We start from the raw sequence: 23,478 nt of genomic DNA, 5'->3' as shown, positions 1-23,478 counted from the left end.
GCCATCCTAGCTTTGATTGTGCTTAGGAGTGACTTGTAACCGAACATGGTGGAGTAATCCAAGAATCAATTTCGTGATCAATTGCTTCTCCATATCAAGATCTGAGTTTTATCTTTTTCGGGATTTCCGGAGGTATTTTGGGGGATTTTTTGTTCTTCACGTTTGGCTGCAAAATCCGTGAGATTTTTTGGAGGCTTTTATTGCTACGACCCTTGTGAGCAACTTTGAAGTGTTTCCTTCTTCCCATCCCTCTCGGATTTGGCTCGATTTGGTTTTCCCCAAAACTCCCTTTTTCTTGTGTTCTTGGCCAAGCATATAAAGTTTATGGTGAAGTCTTGATCTTCTTGATAGATCTTTTGGACAAGGATTTACCATGTATATGTGAAACTACAGCTGGAGTTTCATTTGTTTTGAACCCCGTTTGACTCAATTTCAAGTTTGAGTTCATCGAGTTTTCTTGCGCTCTTTGTGCCCCTCTCCAAATCCTTTGAATCTGGTAACCAATTCTTGAGCTTTTTGAAGTGAGCCTTTGGGAATAGCCTTAGTATATGTTGTTGTTAGTCTATGGTTCAAATTTCATGATTTTGGAGATCGTTTGATCGAGTTTCGGATTTTTTTCGACTTCTTCACGCAGGCTGTTTTTGGAGCTGCGGAAAATTCCAAAGAATTTTTTGGAAAACTCCATAGCTGCGGAAAACTTCGTAGGTATGGATTCTCCGAAGGTTTGTGCGGATTCTTCGGAAGTTGCAGAATATTCCGAAGAATTTTGCAGAGTTTCCATACTTTTATGTTGGTTTTCGAATCTCTTTTTCTGACAATTGTTTGGATTCTTACTTCCGTTAGTCTCTAAATTAGTCCCTAGCATTATTCCTAGGTCCATTAGCTCTTGCATAGCGAAAATGATTTGATATTATTAGAAAAGAGGTTTGTGGATTGATTTGGGATTCAAATCGAGATTCTTTGAAGAAATTTGAATCGGCTCCCGTAGCCCGTCCCGGTCTCACATGGAATGGTAGATGGTAATAGACTGCTACTAGTCAACTTAGATTAGCCTTTGCTAAAAAAAACTTAGATTAGCCATTGTAGTGAAACAATTCAGTACTAGAATTCTGTGTGATGGGTTTGGACGTATGCGCAGAAAGCCAGAAACACCAGTATCCCAGATAGATCGACAGGTCAAATCTGTTCCACGTAGGTGGGGCCACGGTCGATCGATCGCAAACTTTGAAACCGGAGGCCGAGCTCCGATCGGTTGTCTGCGTTCTCCGCGATCCCGAATTATTCTTTCGTCTCCCTGCAGAAAGCCCTCCCAGTACTCGTGCTCCATAGTTTTGTCACAATTGATGGCAAAGGCTGACCTGGTGTGCAAAAGGCTCCCTTTTTGCAAAGCTAAAAATTATTCGTGGCCTTTTGGACACATCTGGTCGATATTCTTTTGAACCATGGCAGATATCATATGATGTTCTTTCTTTGTTTTCGAAAGAATATGATGACTTTTAGTATAACGAGTACATATAGAATTGAGCTCGGTTGATTATGTTCCTTTTGGTACATAGAACCTATGTACCCAAGTTCGACCGAACCCTCAACTCAGCACTGGTGCTAGCACTTTCATGAGTTTATTCCAAGAGAATTAACGGCATGTTCTTAAAATTTCTTATTGGTGGGAGCTAGTAGATTAACTATGAAGTATTTGAGATTTTTTTTAACAACCCTTCACTAGTAGAGAATTGGCTTTCGATGCGCCCCCTTTTGTCCCGGTTTAAAGTTGGCCCGGGACAAAAGGTTCACCAACCGGGACTAAAGCTCGGTCACTGGTGGTGAGCTCATCAACCGGAACCTTTTATCCCGGTTGTAAAGGCTAGTGGGAAAAAAGACCCTGAGAGGCCTTTTATCCCGGTTTGAAACACCAACCGGGATAAAAGACTCCCCCCTTTTATCCCGGTTGGTAACACCAACCGGGATAAAAGGGTCGAGAGCCTTTTATCCCGGTTTGTAATACCAATCGGGATAAAAGGGGGTCATTTATCCCGGTTGGTGTTTCAAATCGGGATAAAAGGTCCCCAACGAGGTGACTGAAACATCCCTTGAACCCTTTTATCCCGGTTTGTAAAACCAACCGAGATAAAAGGGGGTCTTTTATCCCGGTTGGTGTTTCCAACCGGGATAAAAGGGTCCCCCACAAGTTAATACAAAAGGATACCATCCCCTATATAGTTAGAGTGGTGTGTAGGTGGGATGGCAAGGAAGCTACGCGCGAGGCTGGAGGTTGTGGGTTCGAATCCCGCGCAGTGCGCATGCGCATATTTCGCGCAACCGGGACAAAAGACTCCACCATACCAACCGGGACTAAAGGACAATTCTCTACTAGTGCAACTCGGGCGTTCCTAATAATATCCTAGCTAGCTAAGCTTGTAGTATCAATACCGTACCTTGAATATGCACAGTAGTCTATAGCTTCGTCGCAGTTAGCTACCTAGGGCGTGTAGTTTTTTTTTTAAAAGAAATAGGGTGTGTAGATGAGTGCTCAATAATTGAACAGAGGAGACAGAGAGGGGGGCAACGCATGCATGCACACGCAGTGGATAACCATGCTGCATGCTGCAGGCATGTGCATCAGTGCATGTGCACTCTTCATCAAGAGCACATCGATGGAGCCGGCACTCATCTCCATCTCACACGAGCGACTGGGAGCGAGGGCATGCATGCCCTTTTCGCAGTGCTCGCAAGATGGCGCCATGATGGGGCTCTATCTCGTCTTCCAGCCCTGCACTGGCAAAGGCCATCATGATCCCTTCCAATTGCAACAACAAAGGAAACGGATGAACAGTTCATATACAAGCGTGCAAAGCCTCTGCCTTTCTTCTCAGATAACGAAGCTAAAAATTAAAGTTTATTTGTATTGCATTGGCACCAGCATAGTAGATAGCATCATGCGTGGTTCTCTCTCTTTGCCTTTTTTTTATAGGATTCTCTCTTTTTGCTAGCTAGTACAAAGTTGGATGTGTATCGAAATTTGGTAGATACTAGAACAGTGCACGACGTTGCCGCGCAGAAATAGCCCTCCATCTATTTGGTTTGGATTTTTATATTTTTATGGTTAAATGAAGCACACAATATTTATGCAATATCAATGAGTGAACTTTGAAAAGTATCTTGTAAATAAATTCATGCACATATCGAGATGTTGTATTTTGTTGTTGTTTTTTTTTTTGCTAGATTTAACTTTTTTATTGGATACCTCTGGTTGTAACAAAGCCAACGAAAACTAACTTATATTTTTATCATTTTTCTATATTTCAAAGTGTCTAGGTGCATTATATAGGCCAAAGTGACATTCGATTTATTAGTTAAGAAATTATCAATTTGTATCTCTATCATTTTTCTATGTTTTTGTTTCTATTTTGCAAAGTTGCAGTCAATTTATTAGTTAATAAATTATCAGTTTGCATCTCTATCATTTTCTACATCTTTATTTATATTATTTGTGGGCTGGATAGTGAGGTGATTTCGTTAAAGGTAGAGGGTTTTCTTAGGAAATTGCGTGAGAGAGGCCCGTGGACTACGGGTTGTATTCCGACAAAGTACGGGGGTTTTTTAAAAATTTCGTGTGAGAGGCCTTGGATGGCGGGTTCGATTCTGACGATGTTTGGGGTTTTTTGAAAGATTATCGGGGTTGTCTCTATCTAGACTGTTAGTTAGATTTTGACAAAGTTTGGGGGTTTTTTGAAAAATTTTCTGTGAGGCCTTTGGACTGCTAGTTCGATTTCAACAAAGTTTGGGATTGTCAGGCCTCTGTTCGGCCTGCAGGTTGGATTTTGACAAAGTTTGGGGGGTTTTCGAAAAATTTTCTGTGAGGCCTTTGGACTACTAGTTCGATTGGACTGCTGGTTCGCTTTCGACAAAATTCGGGGTGTTTTTGAAAAATCAGCGTCCTCTGTTCGACGATATGGGCCGTCGGCGCTCGATCCGACGGCTGAAATTTTATGACGATGTAGACAGCCTCCCTAACCTTAAGTGCGACCTGATTTAAGTCATTAAAGATACTAACACGACAACATGTGACGGCCATCGTAGCCGTATCTCACTTCCAATTAGAATAACCAGCGGTACGATCGAGCAAGTAATCATAGAGCACGGATCGATCGATCACACTTGCAGTGCCGCTGCGATTATGAGTTGATTATGGCTGTGCAAGCAGCACGTGAGCTGATGATGGTTGCCCGGATCTCGCCAATCATGCCAACCATGCACGTACGATCTCCAATCCCGGGCATCATGCATCCATGCACAATGCATTTCCGTTTCGTTTTTCCTCCATCCGTTTAGTGTCTTACTTGGGCCAAGCAAATACGAGTGTTTGCATGAGGCGTTTAGATCATAGGGCTCATCTATCTTGTAGATAAGAGTTGAAACTTCCCAACCCTTTAAGGCTCATCTTAATTTTATCTTTTTCTTCCTCACCTTCTTCCCCAACCCTCCCATTTGATGATAGTCCACTGAAAAAATATTATCCAATATTTTTCAAAAAAGTTTGAAAAAAATAAGTTGGACCAACATTTTTTTTCAAAAAGTTGAACCAACATTTATTCAGGAAAAACTTGAACTAACATTTATTCGAAAAAAGTTGACCTAATATTTCTTTAGAAAAAGTTGAATCCAACATTTTTCGAAAAAAAGTTGCACCAACATTTTTTCAAGAAAAGTTGATCCTTCTTCTCCGGCTCTGGCAGCGGCACACGGGCGCACACGCGGGGCCCACGCGGGGGGGGTGTAGGCAGGGGAGGGAGCTAGGGTTTGGTTTGATGTAGATCTGACGAACTTCATTCTTAGCATAAATCTCAAACATTGAAAGGCAATTTCACGTAAATCTTCCGGAAGATGGATAAAATTCCGCGCACAGCGCCCCCACCTTTTTTTTTCCCGAGAACAGACACACAGCCCACTTGTTAAGGCCCAAAAAAGCCGGCTTCAAATCTCAGCCCACCAGCAACGCCGTGCCATCGAAAGCCCAGTCTCCAGCCCAGCCCCGCATCACGTGACGACACGGCCCGAAGCCAGCTAAACAGAGGATTCCGCTGCCGTCCGCGAGCAAATGACTGAGCATTTGGGCGGCAACCAACCGACCCACCTTCACCGCCGGCGCGCCGCCGCGGCCGTATCCGCCAGTCGCGGGGGAGCGCTAGCTGGATCGGAATCCGAGGTGAGCTCTCGTTGCCTGCCAATTCCTCCCTCCCTCGGGGCGCAGCCGCGATCCCACGCGCTGCCTGCTCGTCGCGGCGGGGGACTACAATTCGCTCAGTTTGAGGTCTTGGTCGGCGCTGGATCCGAGACATGCGCCGTAGCGATTTGCTGCTCGGATTGGGCTCATTCGACGCGCCCGTTTCTTCGTGCTGTAGACAGTACGCGGTATGAGTTAAAACTGCGCGCGCATAGTTCTCGCGGAGTTGGGATAATTTGAGGCGGATTCAGAGTTTCGAGGATTAGGCTCCTCTTGGCCAGTATGCTTGTATTTACAGAAGATTGCTCCATTTTAGGCGTTAATTTTACCGAGTTGGGTATGAACCGGGGAGTTCGTCTTCCTCATGTGCAGGTCCTGTTGATAGCAGACCTTTTCATCTCCCCATTTCGAACCTTTTTAGTTATATTAAGTAATTTCCAGGAGCTCTAAGTAGTTTTTGCTGGGGATCGTAGACTTTGTCTTGTTTAGGCTGGTTTGTGCGCCAGTATTTTGGTAGGCTCCTATCTGCTCTGTTGCTCATGCTCCGTTGCTCATAGGCTAAATACTGTCCGCACCAGCTTGGAATTTCACTTGACATTGTTCTGAGTTTCTGACTTCTGATTACTAATAATGTTGAGGGTCCTTTATGGCTCCAAATTCTAGCTCTTTTTTTTATTGTCCTGAAGCTATTTGTGTGCTGCACTTTTGTCATATTATATCTCTACAAGGCGTGTTTTTGGATTGCTCTCAGTCTCAGACCATGGTGAAACTTCATTGCTTCCTATTATTCCCGGTCAATCATGTTGTAGCCTTTGTTCTTCAGCTATTTCTATTACTGTTCTTATTTCTAACTATGGTTTTACTCTCCAGGGGATCTTGTCCTGGTAACTGCTGAGGCCAATCTGTCATAAGCTGAATCAACTAGAGCTATCTCAGATATTTGTATTCATGACGTCTACATTTCCTTCTGTTTCTAGAGTTAAGTCATTTCATGGAGATATCCTTGTGGTGCGCTGGTGCTTCTAGTCAGCTTGAGGATTTAAGTTCTAATGACTTTCTTTTCGTATCTACTGATGTTTCTATCGCAGCTTATGCATTCTGTCATTCTCACAAAAGCATGCAGTTAATTCCACACCTGATGTTAAAGAGTTGCATGGGGAGTGGAAGGAGTGGCGCCCTACTGAGTGTTCAGTGTTGGAGGATGCGACTCAGGTCCAAAAAACGGGTTTAGTTCCTTCCTGACAACAACCACTGAGTTGAAAATATCACTCAGTCATTATTACCTCATTCAGAAGAAGTGTCATCCTTTAGCAATATATGACATCACTCTGTCGTTCTTCTTGAAGTTCTGGTATATCAAATGTGCTCCATAGACTCTGGTGGAAAAGTGGAAACTGACAGTGAAACGCCACAAAGTTTCCTTAGTTCTTTACCTGTAGATGAAGCATGATGCATCTGTTAGTGGGAGTGTCTAAAGTTTTTCTGTCTCTTCAGTGATCGGGTTAGTGTTGACTCCCAATGAATCTGTAATTTGTGAGGCCCATCCATGCAAACGGAGTTTGTTATGTTTGCTGTTCTTGAGCTAAACCAGTGGGGTATGCAATCGAAGTACGTGGCATACCTTCAGGATGTATACATGATAGTATAAGGCCCGGTCCAAAATGGGTTGCTTTCCAGTTTTCAGATATGTTTCTTGCAGCAGGTTTTGTTGCCTTTTGGAATGTGAACATTGGTGACCTAGCCATGTCATTAGTGCTCTTCAACAATGCAGAACAGACCTGGAGATGCCATTGAAAGGCTCTGTTGCAGATGGAAATGAGCATGTCAAAAATTTTGAAGGCTCTGTTGCAGATGGAAATAAGCATGCCAAAAATTTTGAAGGCTCTGTTGCAGATGGAAATAAGCATGTCAAAATTTTCATACCAGGTTACTCATGCATACATCTTTTCCTGACGAAAGCGATATTAGTGTTGGTTTTATGGACAGAAGGCTTCCATTTCAGGAGGATTCTGCTTTTTGTCGGAGATTCTGTTGTTTGCTCCTGCCTGGGATATCTGTACCTCTTTGTGACCTTCCTGTGGTCCTTACGCCAACTTCTATTTCATCCTTTTCATGCATGGTGATGCTATCATTTTTTGGCAACGGGTTTTGCTTGTGGTAGCACAAGCAATGCTCTGAACTTATCATCAGTGATCAGGTCTTGAAAAAAAGTGGAAAACCTGTCAAAGAGAAGTTTTGGATAGAGCTTTGGTGCATGAATGTCCTGCACTAGGCCACCAGCAGACATGCTCTGATCAGTCTGCTGGGATAACATTAAAGCCTCTTATCGTACGAGAAATCCTCAAAATTTCAGTTTATGATGTGCTATTTGGTTCAGCGATACATTGACATTCCTGTGACTCGTGTAGTCATGTGCATGGCACATTGGCACTACAGGCTTAGCTTAAGATGATTCATTTTTAAAGATTCCAGTCCAAGCACTGGTAAACCGGATGTCGGGATCGTTCCTGCCACCAACCACTCTTTCACGAGCGGCCATAGGGTGGAGAAGCTCAGGCACCGGCCCCATAATTCACGCGGCAGCATCTTCGCCCTGTGCCTCAGCTGCTAGTTCGGAGCACCCGCAGCTGCATCGCCGCCGGCGGCCGGGAGCTCACGGCGGGGCACACCGGCCGGCGATGGCTCCGGTCACCCAGGCGCGGTGGTCAGCGCTTCCTCCTCGCCTCCGGCTGCCTCCACCGGCCGGCGCCGACGGAGTCGCCGCCGCCTCCTTCGGCCGCAGCTGTAACGTCACTGAACCCGTGGTTCCCTCTCCCCTTTGCTCCTCTAGTGCTTTTCGACGGAGTAGTGTACGAGTGGATAAGAATTCAGATATGATTGCTCCGTGGATAGTCTTCCAGCAATAATTATTGAATGGTTTTATATGAATTATTGGTTAGCCGTTTTAGCAGATGTCATAATCGCATTCCGGATCAGCACAAATTTTGCTAGTACCAATTTCTACTGTTCATCATCAGCCAAAGGGGGTGTTTTTTCTTCGGGAGCTCCTAAAATTTCTGTCACATAGAATATTTAGATGCTAATTAGAGTATTAAATATAGACTAATTACAAAATCAATTGTACAGATGGAGGCTAATTTGCGAGATGAATCTATTAAGCCTAATTAGTTCATAATTTGATAATGTGATGCTACAATAAACATGTACTAATGATGGATTAATTAGGCTTAATAAATTCGTCTCGCGAATTAGCCTCCATCTGTGTAATTAGTTTTATAATTAGCTCATGTTCAGTTCTCCTAATTAGCATCCGAATATTTAATGTGATATGAATTTTAGTCCGAACTAAAGATCAAACACCCTGAAGCATTTTTCCCCGCTTGCTGACTCCAATAGTACATTCTTCTTCTTTTGTTTGGAAAAACAAACACGCTATTCGTGATTGCTGTGGATTAGCCGGACAACAAAACACGAAAACTAGAGAGCCGCATCCCTCATTCCAGCTGCCCCACACGTGTCCACTGCGCATTCATAGCTGGCGCCTGACGTGGCCCCTCGAGCTGTCGAAGGCATCCCCGCTGGAAGCTTCCTGCCTTGCCTGCCTCCGCCTTTTCCACCGATCCCGATTCGGATCCGCGATTCCGCGGCATTCCCGACCCCAAATCCCGTTTCCCTCGCCGCCCCATCGAGCCCAAACCGAAACGACCCGCCTCACCTCTCCGCCTCCGCAGATCGCCGCCGCCGCCGCCTCGTCCTGCTCCGCTCGCCGATGGTCGCCGTGGACCCGCCGCCGCGCGGGGAGGCCACCGCGGCCGCCCCCGCGCCCGTGCTGAGGCGGAGCGCCAGCATCGAGCGCATCCCGGAGGACGCGCGCCGCATCCTGCACCGCCTCGCCGGCGAGCTCTGGGGCGGCGACGTGGACCCGGGCGCGCTCACCGTGTCCCAGCTCAAGGGCGCCATGACCAACGAGGTCTTCCGGATCACCTGGCCCGGCGGCGAGGGCGACCCGCGCAAGGTGCTCGTGCGCATTTACGGCCAGGGCGTCGAGGTCTTCTTCGACCGCGCCGACGAGGTCCGCACCTTCGAGTGCATGTCGCGCCACGGCCAGGGGCCCCGCCTCCTCGGCCGGTTCGCCAACGGCCGCGTCGAGGAGTTCATCAACGCCAGGGTACGCGCGCGTCCCCGCCTTGATTTGTCTGTTCGGATGGTGAATCGGTAATGGTGATAGCTCATTCTCGTGTTGCATGCGCTCTTGCTTTCTCAGACGCTATCTGCGGCGGATCTGCGCGACCCGGAGATATCTGCCCTGATTGCCAAGAAGCTGAGGGAGTTTAACGATCTCGACATGCCTGGACCCAAGAATGTCTCATTGTGGCAGAGGCTCAGGCATGCATTTTTCGATGTTACTTTCTCTTACCGTGGCGAGAAATGTGACTGATTGCTGATCTGCTTGGTGTTGTATGAATCAGGAGGTGGCTTGAGGAGGCTCGTGGCAGGTGTTCTGAGGAAGAGTCCAAGCAATTTCAGCTGAATAAGGTAGGTGATGAGATTGCCGTGCTGGAGAAGGCACTGTCCAGGGTCGATCAGACAGTGGGATTTTGCCATAATGATCTGCAGTATGGGAATATTATGATATATGAAGAGACCAGACAAGTCACCTTGATTGTAAGTTCTGATTAATTGAATTCACAAGCCGTTCTGATTCTTGATTTAAACGTGGGCTGGTACCTATTTGCATTATTACTGGTAAAAAGATGTAGAATACGAATTTCCCGTAAGTAAGGTACTGGTACAATAGAAAAGAATTCTAGAAATGAACAATTTGGTATGCTAAGTAATGCTAGGAATGGGGACAACTTGGTTGGTAGCCATGTCTTCCTGTACCTGACTGCTATTTTATTGATTACTAAAATCCTGCAGGACTATGAATATGCCAGCTTTAACCCTGTTGCATTTGACATTGCTAATCACTTTTGTGAGATGGCTGCGGATTACCATACTGCAACACCACACGTGTTGGATTTTACGAAATATCCTGGTTAGTTTTACTCACGACCATATGTGTTTATTAATTACCTTGTTCTTTAACTTATGTGCGCTGCTTATTTTTGTTACTCTGCACTACTTCAGACACTGAGGAGCAGCGAAGATTTGTTCAGACATACCTTAGTTCTTCAGGTAATTGCAAAACAATTTGAGAATGCCGCACACTTGTAATGCGCTGATGAAGCATTCATTGAGAATGCTCATTTGCGCTGCAGGGATATATTTTGATTTGTGAGAATTCTGTCTTAAGAATCTATGTGTTCATCAGGTGAAAAGCCATCAGATGAGGAAGTTGAAAACCTACTAGGGTTGATTGCAAAGTACACACTTGCAAGCCATCTGTTTTGGGGCCTTTGGGGAATAATCTCGGTGAGCTCCCTAATACTAGTGCCAAATACATATATATCTATTCGGTGAATAACAACCTGTCAAAGATTTTTGATTTTGTTTCTCTACTCTACCCAGGCGCACGTGAACAAAAATATCGACTTCGAGTACATGGAGTATGCAAGGCAACGCTTCGATCAGTACTGGCAGACAAAGCCTAGAATACTTGGAGCCAACTGATTAGTCATTCTTTTTCTTGTTTTACGGCTTCTTGGCTAGCTACTAGTCCTGTGAATTTTGTTCATCATTAGTGGCTAGTTGCTCCCAGTTCTTTGCTGCAGATTGTTCGGTTCGTTCTGTAAGTATTTAGTTATAATGTGCTCCCTCAGTTGTAGGTAGTTTTGGCTTTTCTAGGTACATACTCCCCTCATTCCATAGATATTATTATGCATCTAGACATATACGATATCTAAATTTATAATAATATCTACTTCCTCCATTCCAAATTGTAGATCGTTTTACTTTTTCTTATCTACGAACCTAGAAAAGTCAAAACAACCTACAATTAATGGAGGAAGTAGATATTATTACGCATCTAGATATACACTATATCTAAATTCATAATTATATAACTAAAAAGCCAAACTGACTTGCAATTTGGAACGGATGTGAGTATTAACTGATTATGCAAGCAATACGATTGACATGTAGGGAGGGATGTATTCATAGCTACAATAAGCGATGTATTCATAGCTACAATAAGCGCCCGATCGATCTATTGAATTATTGGAGCATCTCCAGTACTCCATTTGTACATCAAGGCCCACAGTTCTGCCTTATCGCCATCGTTAGTCTCCTCCGGATGCACTAAGTCATTTTATTAAGAAAAAAAAACACCCTCACAACGACCATCACTCCTATTCTTGATATGTTGACACTACGGGCGGGGACATTTATGCTCATTTGATTGTACCCCTCCACTTCAAATATGATACCGTTTGAGTCTCAAACTATATTCTGATCCATAATTTTTGTTATAGTAACAGGCCTAAATCAAGCAAGATTACACACTAGTTAATGATTGCCCCCTTTGTTTATTAATCCATGCCATTGCCATTTTGGATGTCTCTCCTTCATTCTGAGCATATTCCTACCAAAACTTTTGCTTAACCTAAGAATTTTTTTATTCCCATGCACCCTTAATCCCATATGAATGGCTGCATAAAAAACACATGCCAAATTGTGAGTTAGTTGGATGGCCGCAGGGACAATCCTCTTTAGTGTAAGCTAAATTACATAACTAGACCAGAAGGCAGACACAGCTAGACTGTCCATTTCGAGCCAAGCCAAAAGTCCCATTAAAAGTTCATCATCATAAAACATCAAACAATTTAAAACTGAATGGTGGAACACTAAGCACTGCTGAGGGGGGACTTACCAAAAGCTCTGGCATTATGCATCTAATTCAGTTGCACAGCATTGCACTATCTTCCCCTGTAGTATGTAATGCGTCACACCGGTACAATCATGCTCAGGGCACCTAAAGAATGGAATGCTACTTCATGTGGTCCTAATTGTTTTACCCCCATTGACTAAACTATTTGCTTCTATAATCGCAATGTTACAATTTTCTCATGCCTTTGCGTGCAGGATATCATTAGACATATCCATGCCCTAATGCCACTGCAGGATGCTGCTCGCGCTGCTTGCATATCGCACACTTTTCTGCGATCCTGGAGATGTTATGCCAACCTTACCTTCACTTTGGAAACATTGGGATTGGATAAAAGCATGGCTACAAAGGAGGGTCTTTCAAGACATTTCATCAATAAAGTCGAACACATCTTATAGAATCATGCTGGCATTGGCGTTAAGGCACTAAAGCTTGAACTCTTTCATCGTAGCAATGTCGACTTGTGCTACATCGATAGTTGGCTTCACATTGCTGTTACACCAGGGATTGAAGAACTCACCAGGCAAGATACAACTTCCCCTGCTCACTTTTATTTGGCAGAGGTGGAAATTAAACTCAGTTCAATATCATAACCTCACCGACTGCACCTTCCGCCCCACAGTTTTTTTTTAAACGAACCTAGCAGGAGAGCTGCCGATTATATTAAAAAGAAGGAATCCAGACTGGATAAATACAAAGGATCAAAAATAAAATGAGGTAAAAATTGAGTCAGGAAAATAAAACAACACTATAAACTCAGTCGCAATCAGCATCGTGCCAGTTGATCTTGGTTGTATGAGAAGATTGACGCAGTTGCACTTGTGTTATGTGTGGATTACCGGGAATGAGTTAGAACTCCTCCTTTCCAAATCCTTCGCTTTGGATAATTCGCGTGACTATACCTTGTCTGCTGCAGCGGCTCAACAGCTTGCAGGTGCTCGGATGCAGCAGGGTAGAGAGCTATGCTCCAAATCTATCCACTGTTCACTTCGATGGTCTTCTTGTACGGATCTCATTTGCGAACCCGTTGCTAGTGAAGAACGTAGAAATGTCGTGTATGTATCAGTCAAACATTGTCTCTTATGCTCGTACCAAGCTTCTGTCCATGTGGCCAAATGTTGAAGCACTTACCATACATTCACCTGGTATGCCTATAACAGAATGTATCAGTCAAACATTGAACCCGTTGCTAGTGAGGTACAATCTGAAACTTTAGATGATTACGAACACTGGTATGCCTATAACAGTATAACAGTACCTGGGATATAATTAATCTGAGGCATCTCTTGTGCAGATTGAAAACACACCAATGGTACCAAGCAAATTCCTCCATCTCAAGTACTTGCATGTTTGTTTCTTCGCGACTGGGTTGGCCTTTTCCCCGGCCTATGATTACTTTTCTCTGGTTTCTTTCTTTGACGCTTCTCCTTTATCGAAGACCTTCATATTATCTGTAAGTTTCTATTCATATTGCATTCATCTGTTGTCATTAGATAGCAGTTACATTGTCACTGGTTTTATGCAGGTATTTTTTTTTTCGCGACCGTGCCTTAGCACGTATTTCATTAAGAGGAAAAGAAGAAGGGAAAACAGTATTACACAGTGTCATCTAGAGATGATGACCTGCTGAGCAGTTCAAGACTAGCTCCTATTACATGTGCACCATAATGCAACCTAGAGCAGCATCAGCATTCAGACCAGACATAACAAAAGGAGCTAGGCAACTAAAATGAGCAGCAACCCATACTGAAGCTTCTTCGGTGATCGCCTGCACCAACTGCACCACATTCCTCTCTGTTCTGTTGAAGGTGCGAGCGTTGCGTTCCAACCAGATGAACCAAGCAACCAGTGTAACCATCGAATCGAATGTTTTCCTGTCAGCCTTGTCCACATGTTTCCTTGATTTCGTCCACCAGGTGGCTAGTGTTTGTTCAATGGATGATGGAGACAGGACCTGCCAAGTAACTCGTGAAAGACATTGGTGCCAAATTTGCTTCGTAAAAGAACACCTTATTAGCAGATGATTTATGGTTTCTGGTTCTTGACCACATAAGCAGCAGCTATCATCATCTTGAAGATTATGCTTCTTTGGCCTTGCTGCCGTCCAGCAGCGACCGTGAAGTGCAAGCCACAGAAAGAACTTGCACTTTCCAAGAGCTCGTGTCTTCCATAGTTTCTTTGCTCCTAGTATCCTGTGTTGGCCAATGAAGAAGGCTCTATAAGCACTCGATGTTGTGAAACATTGATCACTAGTCCACAGCCAAAGCATTCTATCTTGAGACCCATTATCGAGTGTCACCGTTTCCAACTTGTCCCAGATGTTTCGGTAGTCAACAAGTACTTGTACCATGAGTGCCCCAGAAATATCCTTCACCCACCTCCTGTGTTGTAGAGCCTCATAAACTGTTCGTTTCTTTCATATACGTGGGCCAATTGTCTGAATTAGGCATGGAGCAATCTCTGCAATAGATCGTCCCTCAATCCATCTATCTGTCCAGAACAAAGTTTGCTTGCCATCTCCAATCCGAGCTGACATGGAGTAGTAGAACAATTCAGCTACTGAAGCTTCCACTTTATCAGGTAGGAAAAACCATGAACATGATGTATCTGTTCTTTTGAGCCACAGCCAACGCATTCGGAGTGCATAATCCATGATTTCAAGGTTTGTGATTCCTAGCCCACCTAGATCAGGTGGTCTACAAACCATCGGCCAGGCCAGCAGGCAATGTCCTCCTAAGACCATCTATGTTCCTCTCCAAAGGAACGCACATCTACGCTTGTCCATATTTTTGATGACCCATGGTAAAAGGGATACTGCAATTGCTGTGTGGATCGGACTCGCTGACATTTTCACTTTAACCAGAACCATGCGACCAGCTTTGCTCAGCAGTCTGCCATCCATGTTGGCAATCCGGCATTAATCTTGTCTACCAAAGGTAACAAGTCATTCCTTGTCAATTTGTTGGTGGAGACTGGGATCCCCAGGTATTAGGAAGGAAATGCTTGTAAACGTCCTGGAAAGCAACTAATCAGAGTAACCATCTCCAAGAGGCCGCATTGAATCGGTGATATAGCACACTTGTCCATGTTAGTATAAAGGCCTGAAGCACGACCGAAAACCTATAGTATGGCCCTTGTAACAATCAGATCCTACTGCTTGGGAGAGAGGAATAGCACAACATCATCAACATATAGGTATGTGCGTTCTTGTATGGCATTGCTCCCAAGTGGTGTCAGAAGTCCTTCGTTATCTGCCAATGTAATCATGGAATTTAAACTTTCCATTGCTAGCACAAACAACATCGGTGACAAAGGATCACCTTGCCGGAGGCCCCTTGCATGGCATATTCTCCTTCCTGGAACTCCGTTCACAATGATCTTTGTACTCGTTGTCGACAAAATTAAGCTAATCTAGTTGGTCCAACGTCTAGTGAAGCCCATATGCCGTAGCATTTTTAACAGGCAGGTCCAATTCACCGAGTCAAAGGCTTTTGAGATTAAATCTTTGTCAACAGATGGTGTCTTGCGGCGGTGAAGCAATTTTGTGGAGAGATCGACTGCACGAAAATGTCATGTAAAAGACGACCTTTGATGAATGCACTTTGGTTGTGACCCACCAAATCCTTTAGTTGAGGCGCGAGCCTGTTGGCCAGTACCTTAGTGAAAAGCTTGGAGAAGCTATGTATGAGGCTAATAGGCCAGTAGTCAGCAATATGCTGGGCATCAGGTTTTTTGCGTAGAAGGACCATGAAAGCCTGGTTAATCAGATGCATGTTGCGACCATCTAGAGTCCAAAGGGCATAAAATGCACGCATGATATCATGCTTGATGATCGGCCAGGCCGTTCTGTAAAATAGGCCAGTGAACCCGTCAGGGCTCGGTGCCTTGTCAAGTGGGAGATGTATGGTTTTCCACACTTCTTCCTTGGAGAAACAACAATCAGTTAACTCCATGTTGATCGACACGATGCCCAAGCGCTGGAAGTCTAATGAAACTGTTGGCGAGGTCGGAGCCCCAAGCAAAGCATTAAAATGTTGGAAAACCACATCTGCCTTAGCCTCCTCATGAACAACCTCCAGATCACCTACTGTCAATGCTTGAATGTGGTTCTTCCGATTTTCGTTGCATGCTTGCAGGTGAAAAAATTTAGTGTTTGCATCACCTTCCGCAAGGTAGGTAACCCAAGATCTCTGTCTCATAATTGTTCTCAACATAGATGCTAAGCCTAGGCATTTCATCTTCATTTTGTTTCAAAGAGTACGTTCATGAGGTGCGAGTGGTCTGTGGTCTTGAGCTATATCAAACCTGTATACTAATTCTTTCGCAATGGCTTGCTAAAGTCGGTGTTTTGAAGCTTGTAATCCAGTGTGCGAAAAACGTCAGCATCTAGCCAAGGGCATGTCCATGCCTACTCCACGTTCTGAAGGTAACCATCGTATTTGGGCCAAATGTTCTCAAAACAGAACCGCCGAAAAGCATTGAACGGGAAGCTAGTTTGCAATAGCAATGGTGCATGATCAGAGCATTGTGATGAGACAGTGCGCAAGTAGTGATCAGTAAACTCTGTTGCCCAATCCTCGGAGATGAAAACTCTATCAATGCGCTCTAGAGTTGGGTCAGCCCGTTCATTGCTCCACGTGAAGAGCCTACCGTGTAGGTGTAGTTCTTGTAACTCCAAATCGTCTAGTAGGCGTTGGAAGCGACCCATAATCCTATAGTCTAACTGTGAATTGTTTTTGTCCTCCGCCTTGTATATGAGGTTAAAGTTGTCACATATCATCCAGGTGCTGGTGCAACCTACTCTGAGCTCATGGAGCTCCGCTAGAAAGCACAATTTGTCTCCATCTGATTGAGGTCCGTATACACAGGTGAGCCACCAGTCCTCACCTGATGAGAATAGCTTCACCTTAGCAGTTAACGAGTTCTCACGGAGCAGCAGGTTGGACATTGCCCAGGCCTCTTTTCTCCACGCCAATATAATCCCACCACAGGTGTACAACACTGGTAAGGTGTAAGAGTCATAATTGACTCCCAGCAACTCCCTAATTAGTGCATCATTACATACATCAAGTTTGGTTTCTTGCGAGGTGATGAGTGAGATATACTCCTGAGCGACCAATTGGCGGACTACATCTTATCTAACTCTAGCATTAAGCCCCCTCAAGTTCCAGATCAGCATATTTTCAGCATTCATATTAACAAGTTTAGGCGACCTACAAGGGTTGAAGCAACTAGCGAGCTCAAGGCTCAATGTCAACTACCATGCTGTGAAAAGCGGCCCACCATCTGGGATCAGTTCGTCAAGTGCTTCACATTAGGAGACCGAGAGAGTGGCAGTGAAGACCTCCAGGAAGCGCGTGAAGGCCGCGGCATCCAGTGGCCCGGTCCTGGAAGAAATGCCCAGTTTTTTCATTAGCACATTCTGTGCTTGTAGTGTTGGCTTGGTGGCCTGGTAACATGACTTCTTGGCGAGCCTCTCGCTTCTTCTAATTGCCAAAGTTGTCGTTGGTGGTGTGCGTGCTTTTCTCCTCAGTAGAGCTGACTGAAGCGCGACCGGTGACCCCGCCTTGCAGACAGAATGCGCGAAGTCAGTTGTGACATTCTTTACAGGCGTTGAATCCTCAGGAGGAAAATATAGTGGGATGGCAATAGAGGAGCCTCTGGTGAATGTTACAAAGTTGCTATGTGTTGGGGACGGCGGCAACTCAGCTAACGGGACGTCTTCGAAATGTACCACTTCGAGATTTATCGACCCGTGGTCGATGCCGTGGTGAGGGCTCAATGGCTGGAGCGACCTATCAACGGTTGTCTCTGCTTCAGCCTGGAGGGGTGGTTCAACAACCACGTGGTGCAACCCCGCCATTTCCTCCAACATCAATCCTGGTTCAGCGATTGACCCACTGTCAAGTTCCAATGATGGTAACAGCTCCAGGGGAAAGACTCAGTTCCGTCTCCAGTCTCATCAGCAAAAGCACGAGGTGACCCCCTTAGCTGCAACCCAGGTAAAAAAGCATCTCCAGGATTTGTGGCGGCTGTCTTTAGTTCAGATGCAAAGCTTGTAGTGAAGGTATGGATTCTGGAAGCAAGATCTGCCTCCGATGCTATCGAGTCGACTGCCAAGTCCCTAGTGGGCTCACTGAACTTCATCTTCCTCATTGCATCAAGCAGCCCGTCTTCCTGACATTTCTCATAAACGACACACCGAGTTGTTTTTACAAAACAACTTGGTGGTGCAGTGGAACCGGTACATGCCCTGGTGGCCCGTTAGATCTTTGCCTTGTCTATGGCGACCAAACCTCAATGGCATGGATACGGACCAGGCCCTTGCTAGTGGGACCACCGCCATCGATGCAAATGGCGGTCCCCAGCCAGGACCAAGGGTCCACCACCAGAGCCACCCTGCTTGTTATCAAACCTTGTTTTCTTTAGCCAAGGGTTGTTTCTGTTGCGCTACGAGAAACCTGGGTAATCTTCGTCTCCAGAACTACTATAATTATCAGGTGGAGTGTCGTCATCAGATGAATCACTGGGTAAGTTCCATTCCTGCACTTCAACAATTTATGTGTACTATGTACCAAAGACCATCCTGCTTAGAGTGGATGAGTTCATGGGGCTTCAAAAATAGACCACATTCAATGTATGGCGATGGAGGCTCAGGAATGAAAATTAACTTCTCCCATGGAACCAAGTCAGGATGCATGCACCAGCAGGCCACATAAAGATTGGCATTGTTGTTGCTCCTGTCAATCTGCACAGGAGCTTCTACCAGTTCAGCACAAGCAGTGCCCAGGATGGTCTACGCTGTGTTTACATTCCACGCATGTGTGGGAATTCCTCTTAATTCAATTAGAACTCTGAAGCGCAAGGATACCAATCTCGCCATGGATGACGACGCCGTCTTCTCCATATAAGTTGAATTGGAGCTTTTGGTGGCAGGTGCAAGTGTAAGATCCTTTCCACGCTAGTTGGCGTGCTGAATTCCACCATAAAGTCCTCAGGGTTAGAGCACTGGATGTTGTAATCTTCTGGAAGCAGGTTAAGAAATTCTTCTAGAACCATTCCAACTTGCAGGGTGGACACCTTTGGTCGATTGCCTCCAATCATCAGAACCAACGCACAAGATGGCAAGCGCAAATCACATTCATTGATCGCCTGCGACCTGGGAATCACACAAATCTTTTTGGCCGGGCGGCGCGACAGGTCACCATAGGGTCTTGGCGATGGCGGTGAAGATGGAATGGACATGTCATCACGGCTTGGCGACGGAGGAGCACGAATTGCAAGAGGATAGCAGGAGGGTCCCGTGGATTGGGAATGTGCAGACCTTGTAGCATCAGAAGACGTTGAGTGTTCCCGTCTGGTCCAATGTTGAGGCTGAGCTGTAGTCGTCACCGGAGCCGGAGCTCGATGCGGTGGAGGCGCTCGATGCGGTGGAGGCGGTGAGCGACCTGTGTCCTTCCCGCCTGCAACGGAGATAGCGGGATGGGTTTCTGCAGACTGCCGTGACATGGTCAGTGGCGAGACAATTGAAGCATCGGCCCACAAGGTCAGCAGGGACCGATCAGGGAACGGAGCGCTGAGTGGGGTGTTCCCAACGCTGGCTCCGAAGGTGGCAAACCTCCACCCAGCCATCGCCAAAGGGCCTGTCATGAGTGGCGGTAAGAATCTCTAAACCACAACCTGAGGAGCGGGCAATGGCGGCGGCTACCCGCTCATGTTCCTGCGGAAGCCACGAACTTGACCGGCGAGCCAAGCTGCCTCCCCTCTGGGCGTCAGCCATGAAGCCACCAGGGGAAGGACCTCGACGAGATGAAGGCACCAGTGAGATGTCCATTGCAACCGCCTTCCCCTTCCGCCGAGCGACTGTGGGCGACCTTGGCAGCGAATCGTGGCCATCAAACGAGGAAGAAGACGAAGCACTGTACCTGAACCATACGGGGGTCTCCCCTGACGGTCCCTCAAGCTGCCGCTGATAGGGGGGCCGAGGGATTCAGTGGGGATGAGGTGGTGCGTGGTGGGGTGGGGGGAGGTCCCCGCCACCGAAGATGCGACCTGAGCCACAATGGCAGTGACCGCAAGTGGAGGAAGGGCTGGATCTAACTCCTCTTCCCCTTCGCGACCCTCCTCAAATTCGAATCCTTCCATGCAGATCTACAGCTACACTGGAGATGTGTGTGGATGCCGAACCTGGATGGTCTCCGGCGGGTGGGAGGGGTGACGCCGGGACCGGAGTGGCCGTTGGCGGTGAGCGTCCGCGTCGCATGGGTTAGAGAGAGAAACTAGAGAGAGAGTCCCTATGCAGGTATCTCAGCATTGCATGAAGCATGTCTCAGTCTTTGAACAACACTTTAATCCGAGACAGATGCCGCGACACCGTCATGAGAAACTCAAGACTCTGAAGATAAGTGGCTTCTGCTCTGCAAGGAGCATGATTGAGCTGACATACCATGTCCTTGAGAATGCTCCATCACTTATGGTGCCGGTAGGTGCTATCTCGGCAAATGTAGCGAATGCACCATGCTGTGGAGTCAGATCGTGGAAGCCCAGAGAGCACTCTTGGCTGTGAGAACATATGTCACGGGGAAAGTCCCCCCACGGTTGAGTTAATTGTTGTAGAGCCTTGCGGCCAGTGCCAACTGTTTGTTGCTCGATAATTATATTGATGTTTAATCATGTAACTTTAGAAAATGGGTTGTTCTGTGTTGAGGAAATTATGAAGATCGCAATTGTTTTGCCCTGTTCGTTTATACCGACCGCTCATGGGCTGGACTGCGGCCCGATCAACGTGGATCACCGGTCCACGAGTTTTGTGCCGACCTTTTCCACTCAGCCCGGCCCAACAAACCCACTCTCATGTTGGCGTGGAAAAATTCCATGCTCGACGAGATGAGGACTGAGGATTCTCTTTGCTCCTCGCGCTCTTGATTTGCGTTCTAGTGTGACCTGCTTTGTAGGATCTCCAAGGTTCCTGCATTGCATGTACACTTCCTTTTATACGTATATGGGTATTAAACAAATCACATGGATCCAAGTCAACTCTTTGAAAGCCACATGCACTGATTAGTGCTTTTTTTTCATAAACAAGGATAGTTACAGTCGCTAACAAAAGGCAGACCATGTTTTCTTCAACTCGGTCCCCTTTTCCCCCGGGGATGGCTCCTCAAAGAAGCGGCAAGTACAGAGCTCGCACTTCATGAACCATGATTCCATCCATTGATTAAACTGGCTGACAAGGCTCTTCGTTGTGCGTCGACCACCTACTTCTCGTCCTGCTGCTCCTTGGACCAGTAGTAAGTAGTAACTCAGGCTATCCATTTATCTACCGATCTCCTTGTCTTTTCCTTGTAAATAAAACTTATTGAAAGGGTTTTGGTGGAAATTAATCCTGCACAAGCAAAACGAGGCTTTTTTAAAAAATAAAAAAGTGAAAAAAAAAGAAGGAAGAGTAAAGGAAAATAATTGCGAACGCGAGGGGCAGCGTGAAAAAATCTTTTTTTTTTTGAATGAAGTGCGCGACAAAGTCTTACCTCGTGTGCTCGTGAACACGGTCCACCGTGACCGGTCCACCACTCCTCGTGGACCGCACGCGGGCCCCCACACCACTTCCCATGGTGCCAGTCGGCCGTGCCACGCGCCCATACCATGCCCATACCACCACGTCCAGGCAGCATCCCTGGGACCCTGGCGCGTGGGCCCGAGACGGCAGCGTCCCCACGAAGAACTAATAAATTAATACTCCCGCCCGTCGCGCGGGCTGACACGTCCGCCGGCGCGAGGAAATATCCTTTCCTCCGCTCCCATTGGCCGCCGCGCCCGCGCCCGCGCTCACGAGGGCCGAGCCACCCACCACTTGCCTTGTTGCCTGCTGGCCGCACGCCGCGGCTTCATCGCCTCATCGCAGACCACTTCCGCTTCCATCCCGACACGGGATGACGTCGCGGCGGCGAGCCCGCAACCGCGGACCCGAGTTCGCCGCCGGCGGTTGCTGTGGCCGAGAATGAGCCTGAGATGCTTCTCGCGTAACGGTCTCGGTGGGCGGCTGCGAGCACGAACACGTCGCGGCATTCCGGGCCACAGAGAACAGCCGTGAGCCGGCGCGCCTCCCCCGTCCCGTTTCTGGGGGTTCGGGACTCGTGGTGGCCGCCCAGCGCCGACGACGCGGCAGCGGTGGCCGCATCCGGCAACGCTGACGTGCGGTTCCCCAGGCCGGGCCGGGGCCGTCCGTGCCAGTCGCGAAAGGACGGCGAGCTTTTTTTCTCCGGCGAGAAACAACACGAGTCGGTGCTGCCTGGTTGAAAGAAAGATCGAACGAGATGCTGGCCCAGCTCAAAGATTTGCTCTTTGATCCTCTCAGAGACGTACGGCTGACGGACCACACCCGGTCGCTGGCTGCCGATCTGCTCCTGGCGATTCACGCCGACCGGTAACCGAAAGGACCGTGTGCCACGTAGCGTGATAGTGTCGCACATGCGCGGCCATCGACCTCGCCGGGCATTTGGCCCATCGCTTCACTTGAGCATCGTTTCAACTCCCAACTCCCAAGCAAGTACTCCTGCTACTCCACATGTGGCCGCTCCAGCTGGCCAGCTCGAAGATTTGTCTTCAGCTTTCACTTTTTTTTTAAAAAAAAAATCAGCTTTCACCTTTGCCGAGCGAGATACGCGCAGTGGCGGGCCCCGCGCCCCGACAGCGCCCACCTGGGCCGTCACCCCCTCGACACGTACCCCGCCGACGGGCCCCGCGCGACCGCCCACGATGGGGGTCAACTGGGAGTCGTGGACACCTGGGGGCCGTCCATTGCTGATCGGACGAATCCTGGGACAGTAGCTGCTCGGCGACGGAGTCCACCACCCGCTGACGTGCACGCCAATCCAGTCACGGCAGCCGGCAGTGTAAAGATAGCGGAGCCTTGGTTCTAGACACTTCGGAAGAGGCAGAAGGTGCCTTGGATATTTGACCTGAGATTCTTTCGGAGCATAATGATGGAGTCTTAGCACGTACGTAACTCCGTTGATATGCTGTACTAGTATCTTTTGTTTATCTTTCCCGTCGCCATCTGATGTCTTACTGTCGTGCAGTACGTGGTTTTGGTTTAGCAATGGAAACAACATGGATTATTCTCCTGATAACAGATGTCTCTGTGTTCAACTCGGTAGCATGCTGATCTGGCATGTGCCAGATGCTCTGAGGCTATATAATAACACTCGTCGCATTTTTGGAGAGAAACAATGAACGAACACTAATCTTCCTTCCCAAGTCCCAACCCGTTATAGTGATCAAGCAGTTACTCAAGTACATCATCATGGAGTAATGCAGAATAATCCACCATCATGAATTCATGACATGGCATGCGTCTATACGGGCCTCGTAGAGCCAGTTATATTTTTGGAAAATATTGTTTGGTCCTATGTTGGTGTTATCAGGGGCGGAG

General features: G+C 46.9%; 1 protein-coding gene and 1 long non-coding RNA gene across 2 annotated transcripts; both read left to right on the top strand.

Moving 5' to 3' along the window:
• The first annotated feature begins 5,093 nt into the window (after nucleotides 1-5,093).
• LOC111257459 lies at nucleotides 5,094-7,581 on the top strand. The gene is made up of 2 exons (XR_002678004.1): nucleotides 5,094-5,203; nucleotides 6,092-7,581. It is a non-coding gene; the product is annotated as an uncharacterized LOC111257459 (long non-coding RNA).
• A 918-nt stretch (nucleotides 7,582-8,499) lies between these two features.
• Nucleotides 8,500-11,093, top strand: LOC101756659 (probable choline kinase 2). Its single transcript, XM_022827264.1, has 7 exons — nucleotides 8,500-9,389; nucleotides 9,486-9,607; nucleotides 9,691-9,886; nucleotides 10,142-10,259; nucleotides 10,352-10,399; nucleotides 10,536-10,636; nucleotides 10,733-11,093. Exons 1-7 carry the CDS (start codon nucleotides 8,991-8,993, stop codon nucleotides 10,832-10,834), a joined length of 1,086 nt encoding a protein of 361 aa, XP_022682999.1. The 5' UTR covers nucleotides 8,500-8,990; the 3' UTR covers nucleotides 10,835-11,093.
• The last annotated feature ends 12,385 nt before the right edge of the window (nucleotides 11,094-23,478 follow it).

This window comes from Setaria italica, chromosome V (genome assembly GCF_000263155.2).
Source record: "Setaria italica strain Yugu1 chromosome V, Setaria_italica_v2.0, whole genome shotgun sequence".
In the NCBI taxonomy this organism is placed as follows: domain Eukaryota; kingdom Viridiplantae; phylum Streptophyta; class Magnoliopsida; order Poales; family Poaceae; genus Setaria; species Setaria italica.
The sequence above is the reverse complement of the archived record's forward strand: the minus strand, read 5'-3'. Positions and strand labels throughout refer to the sequence as shown.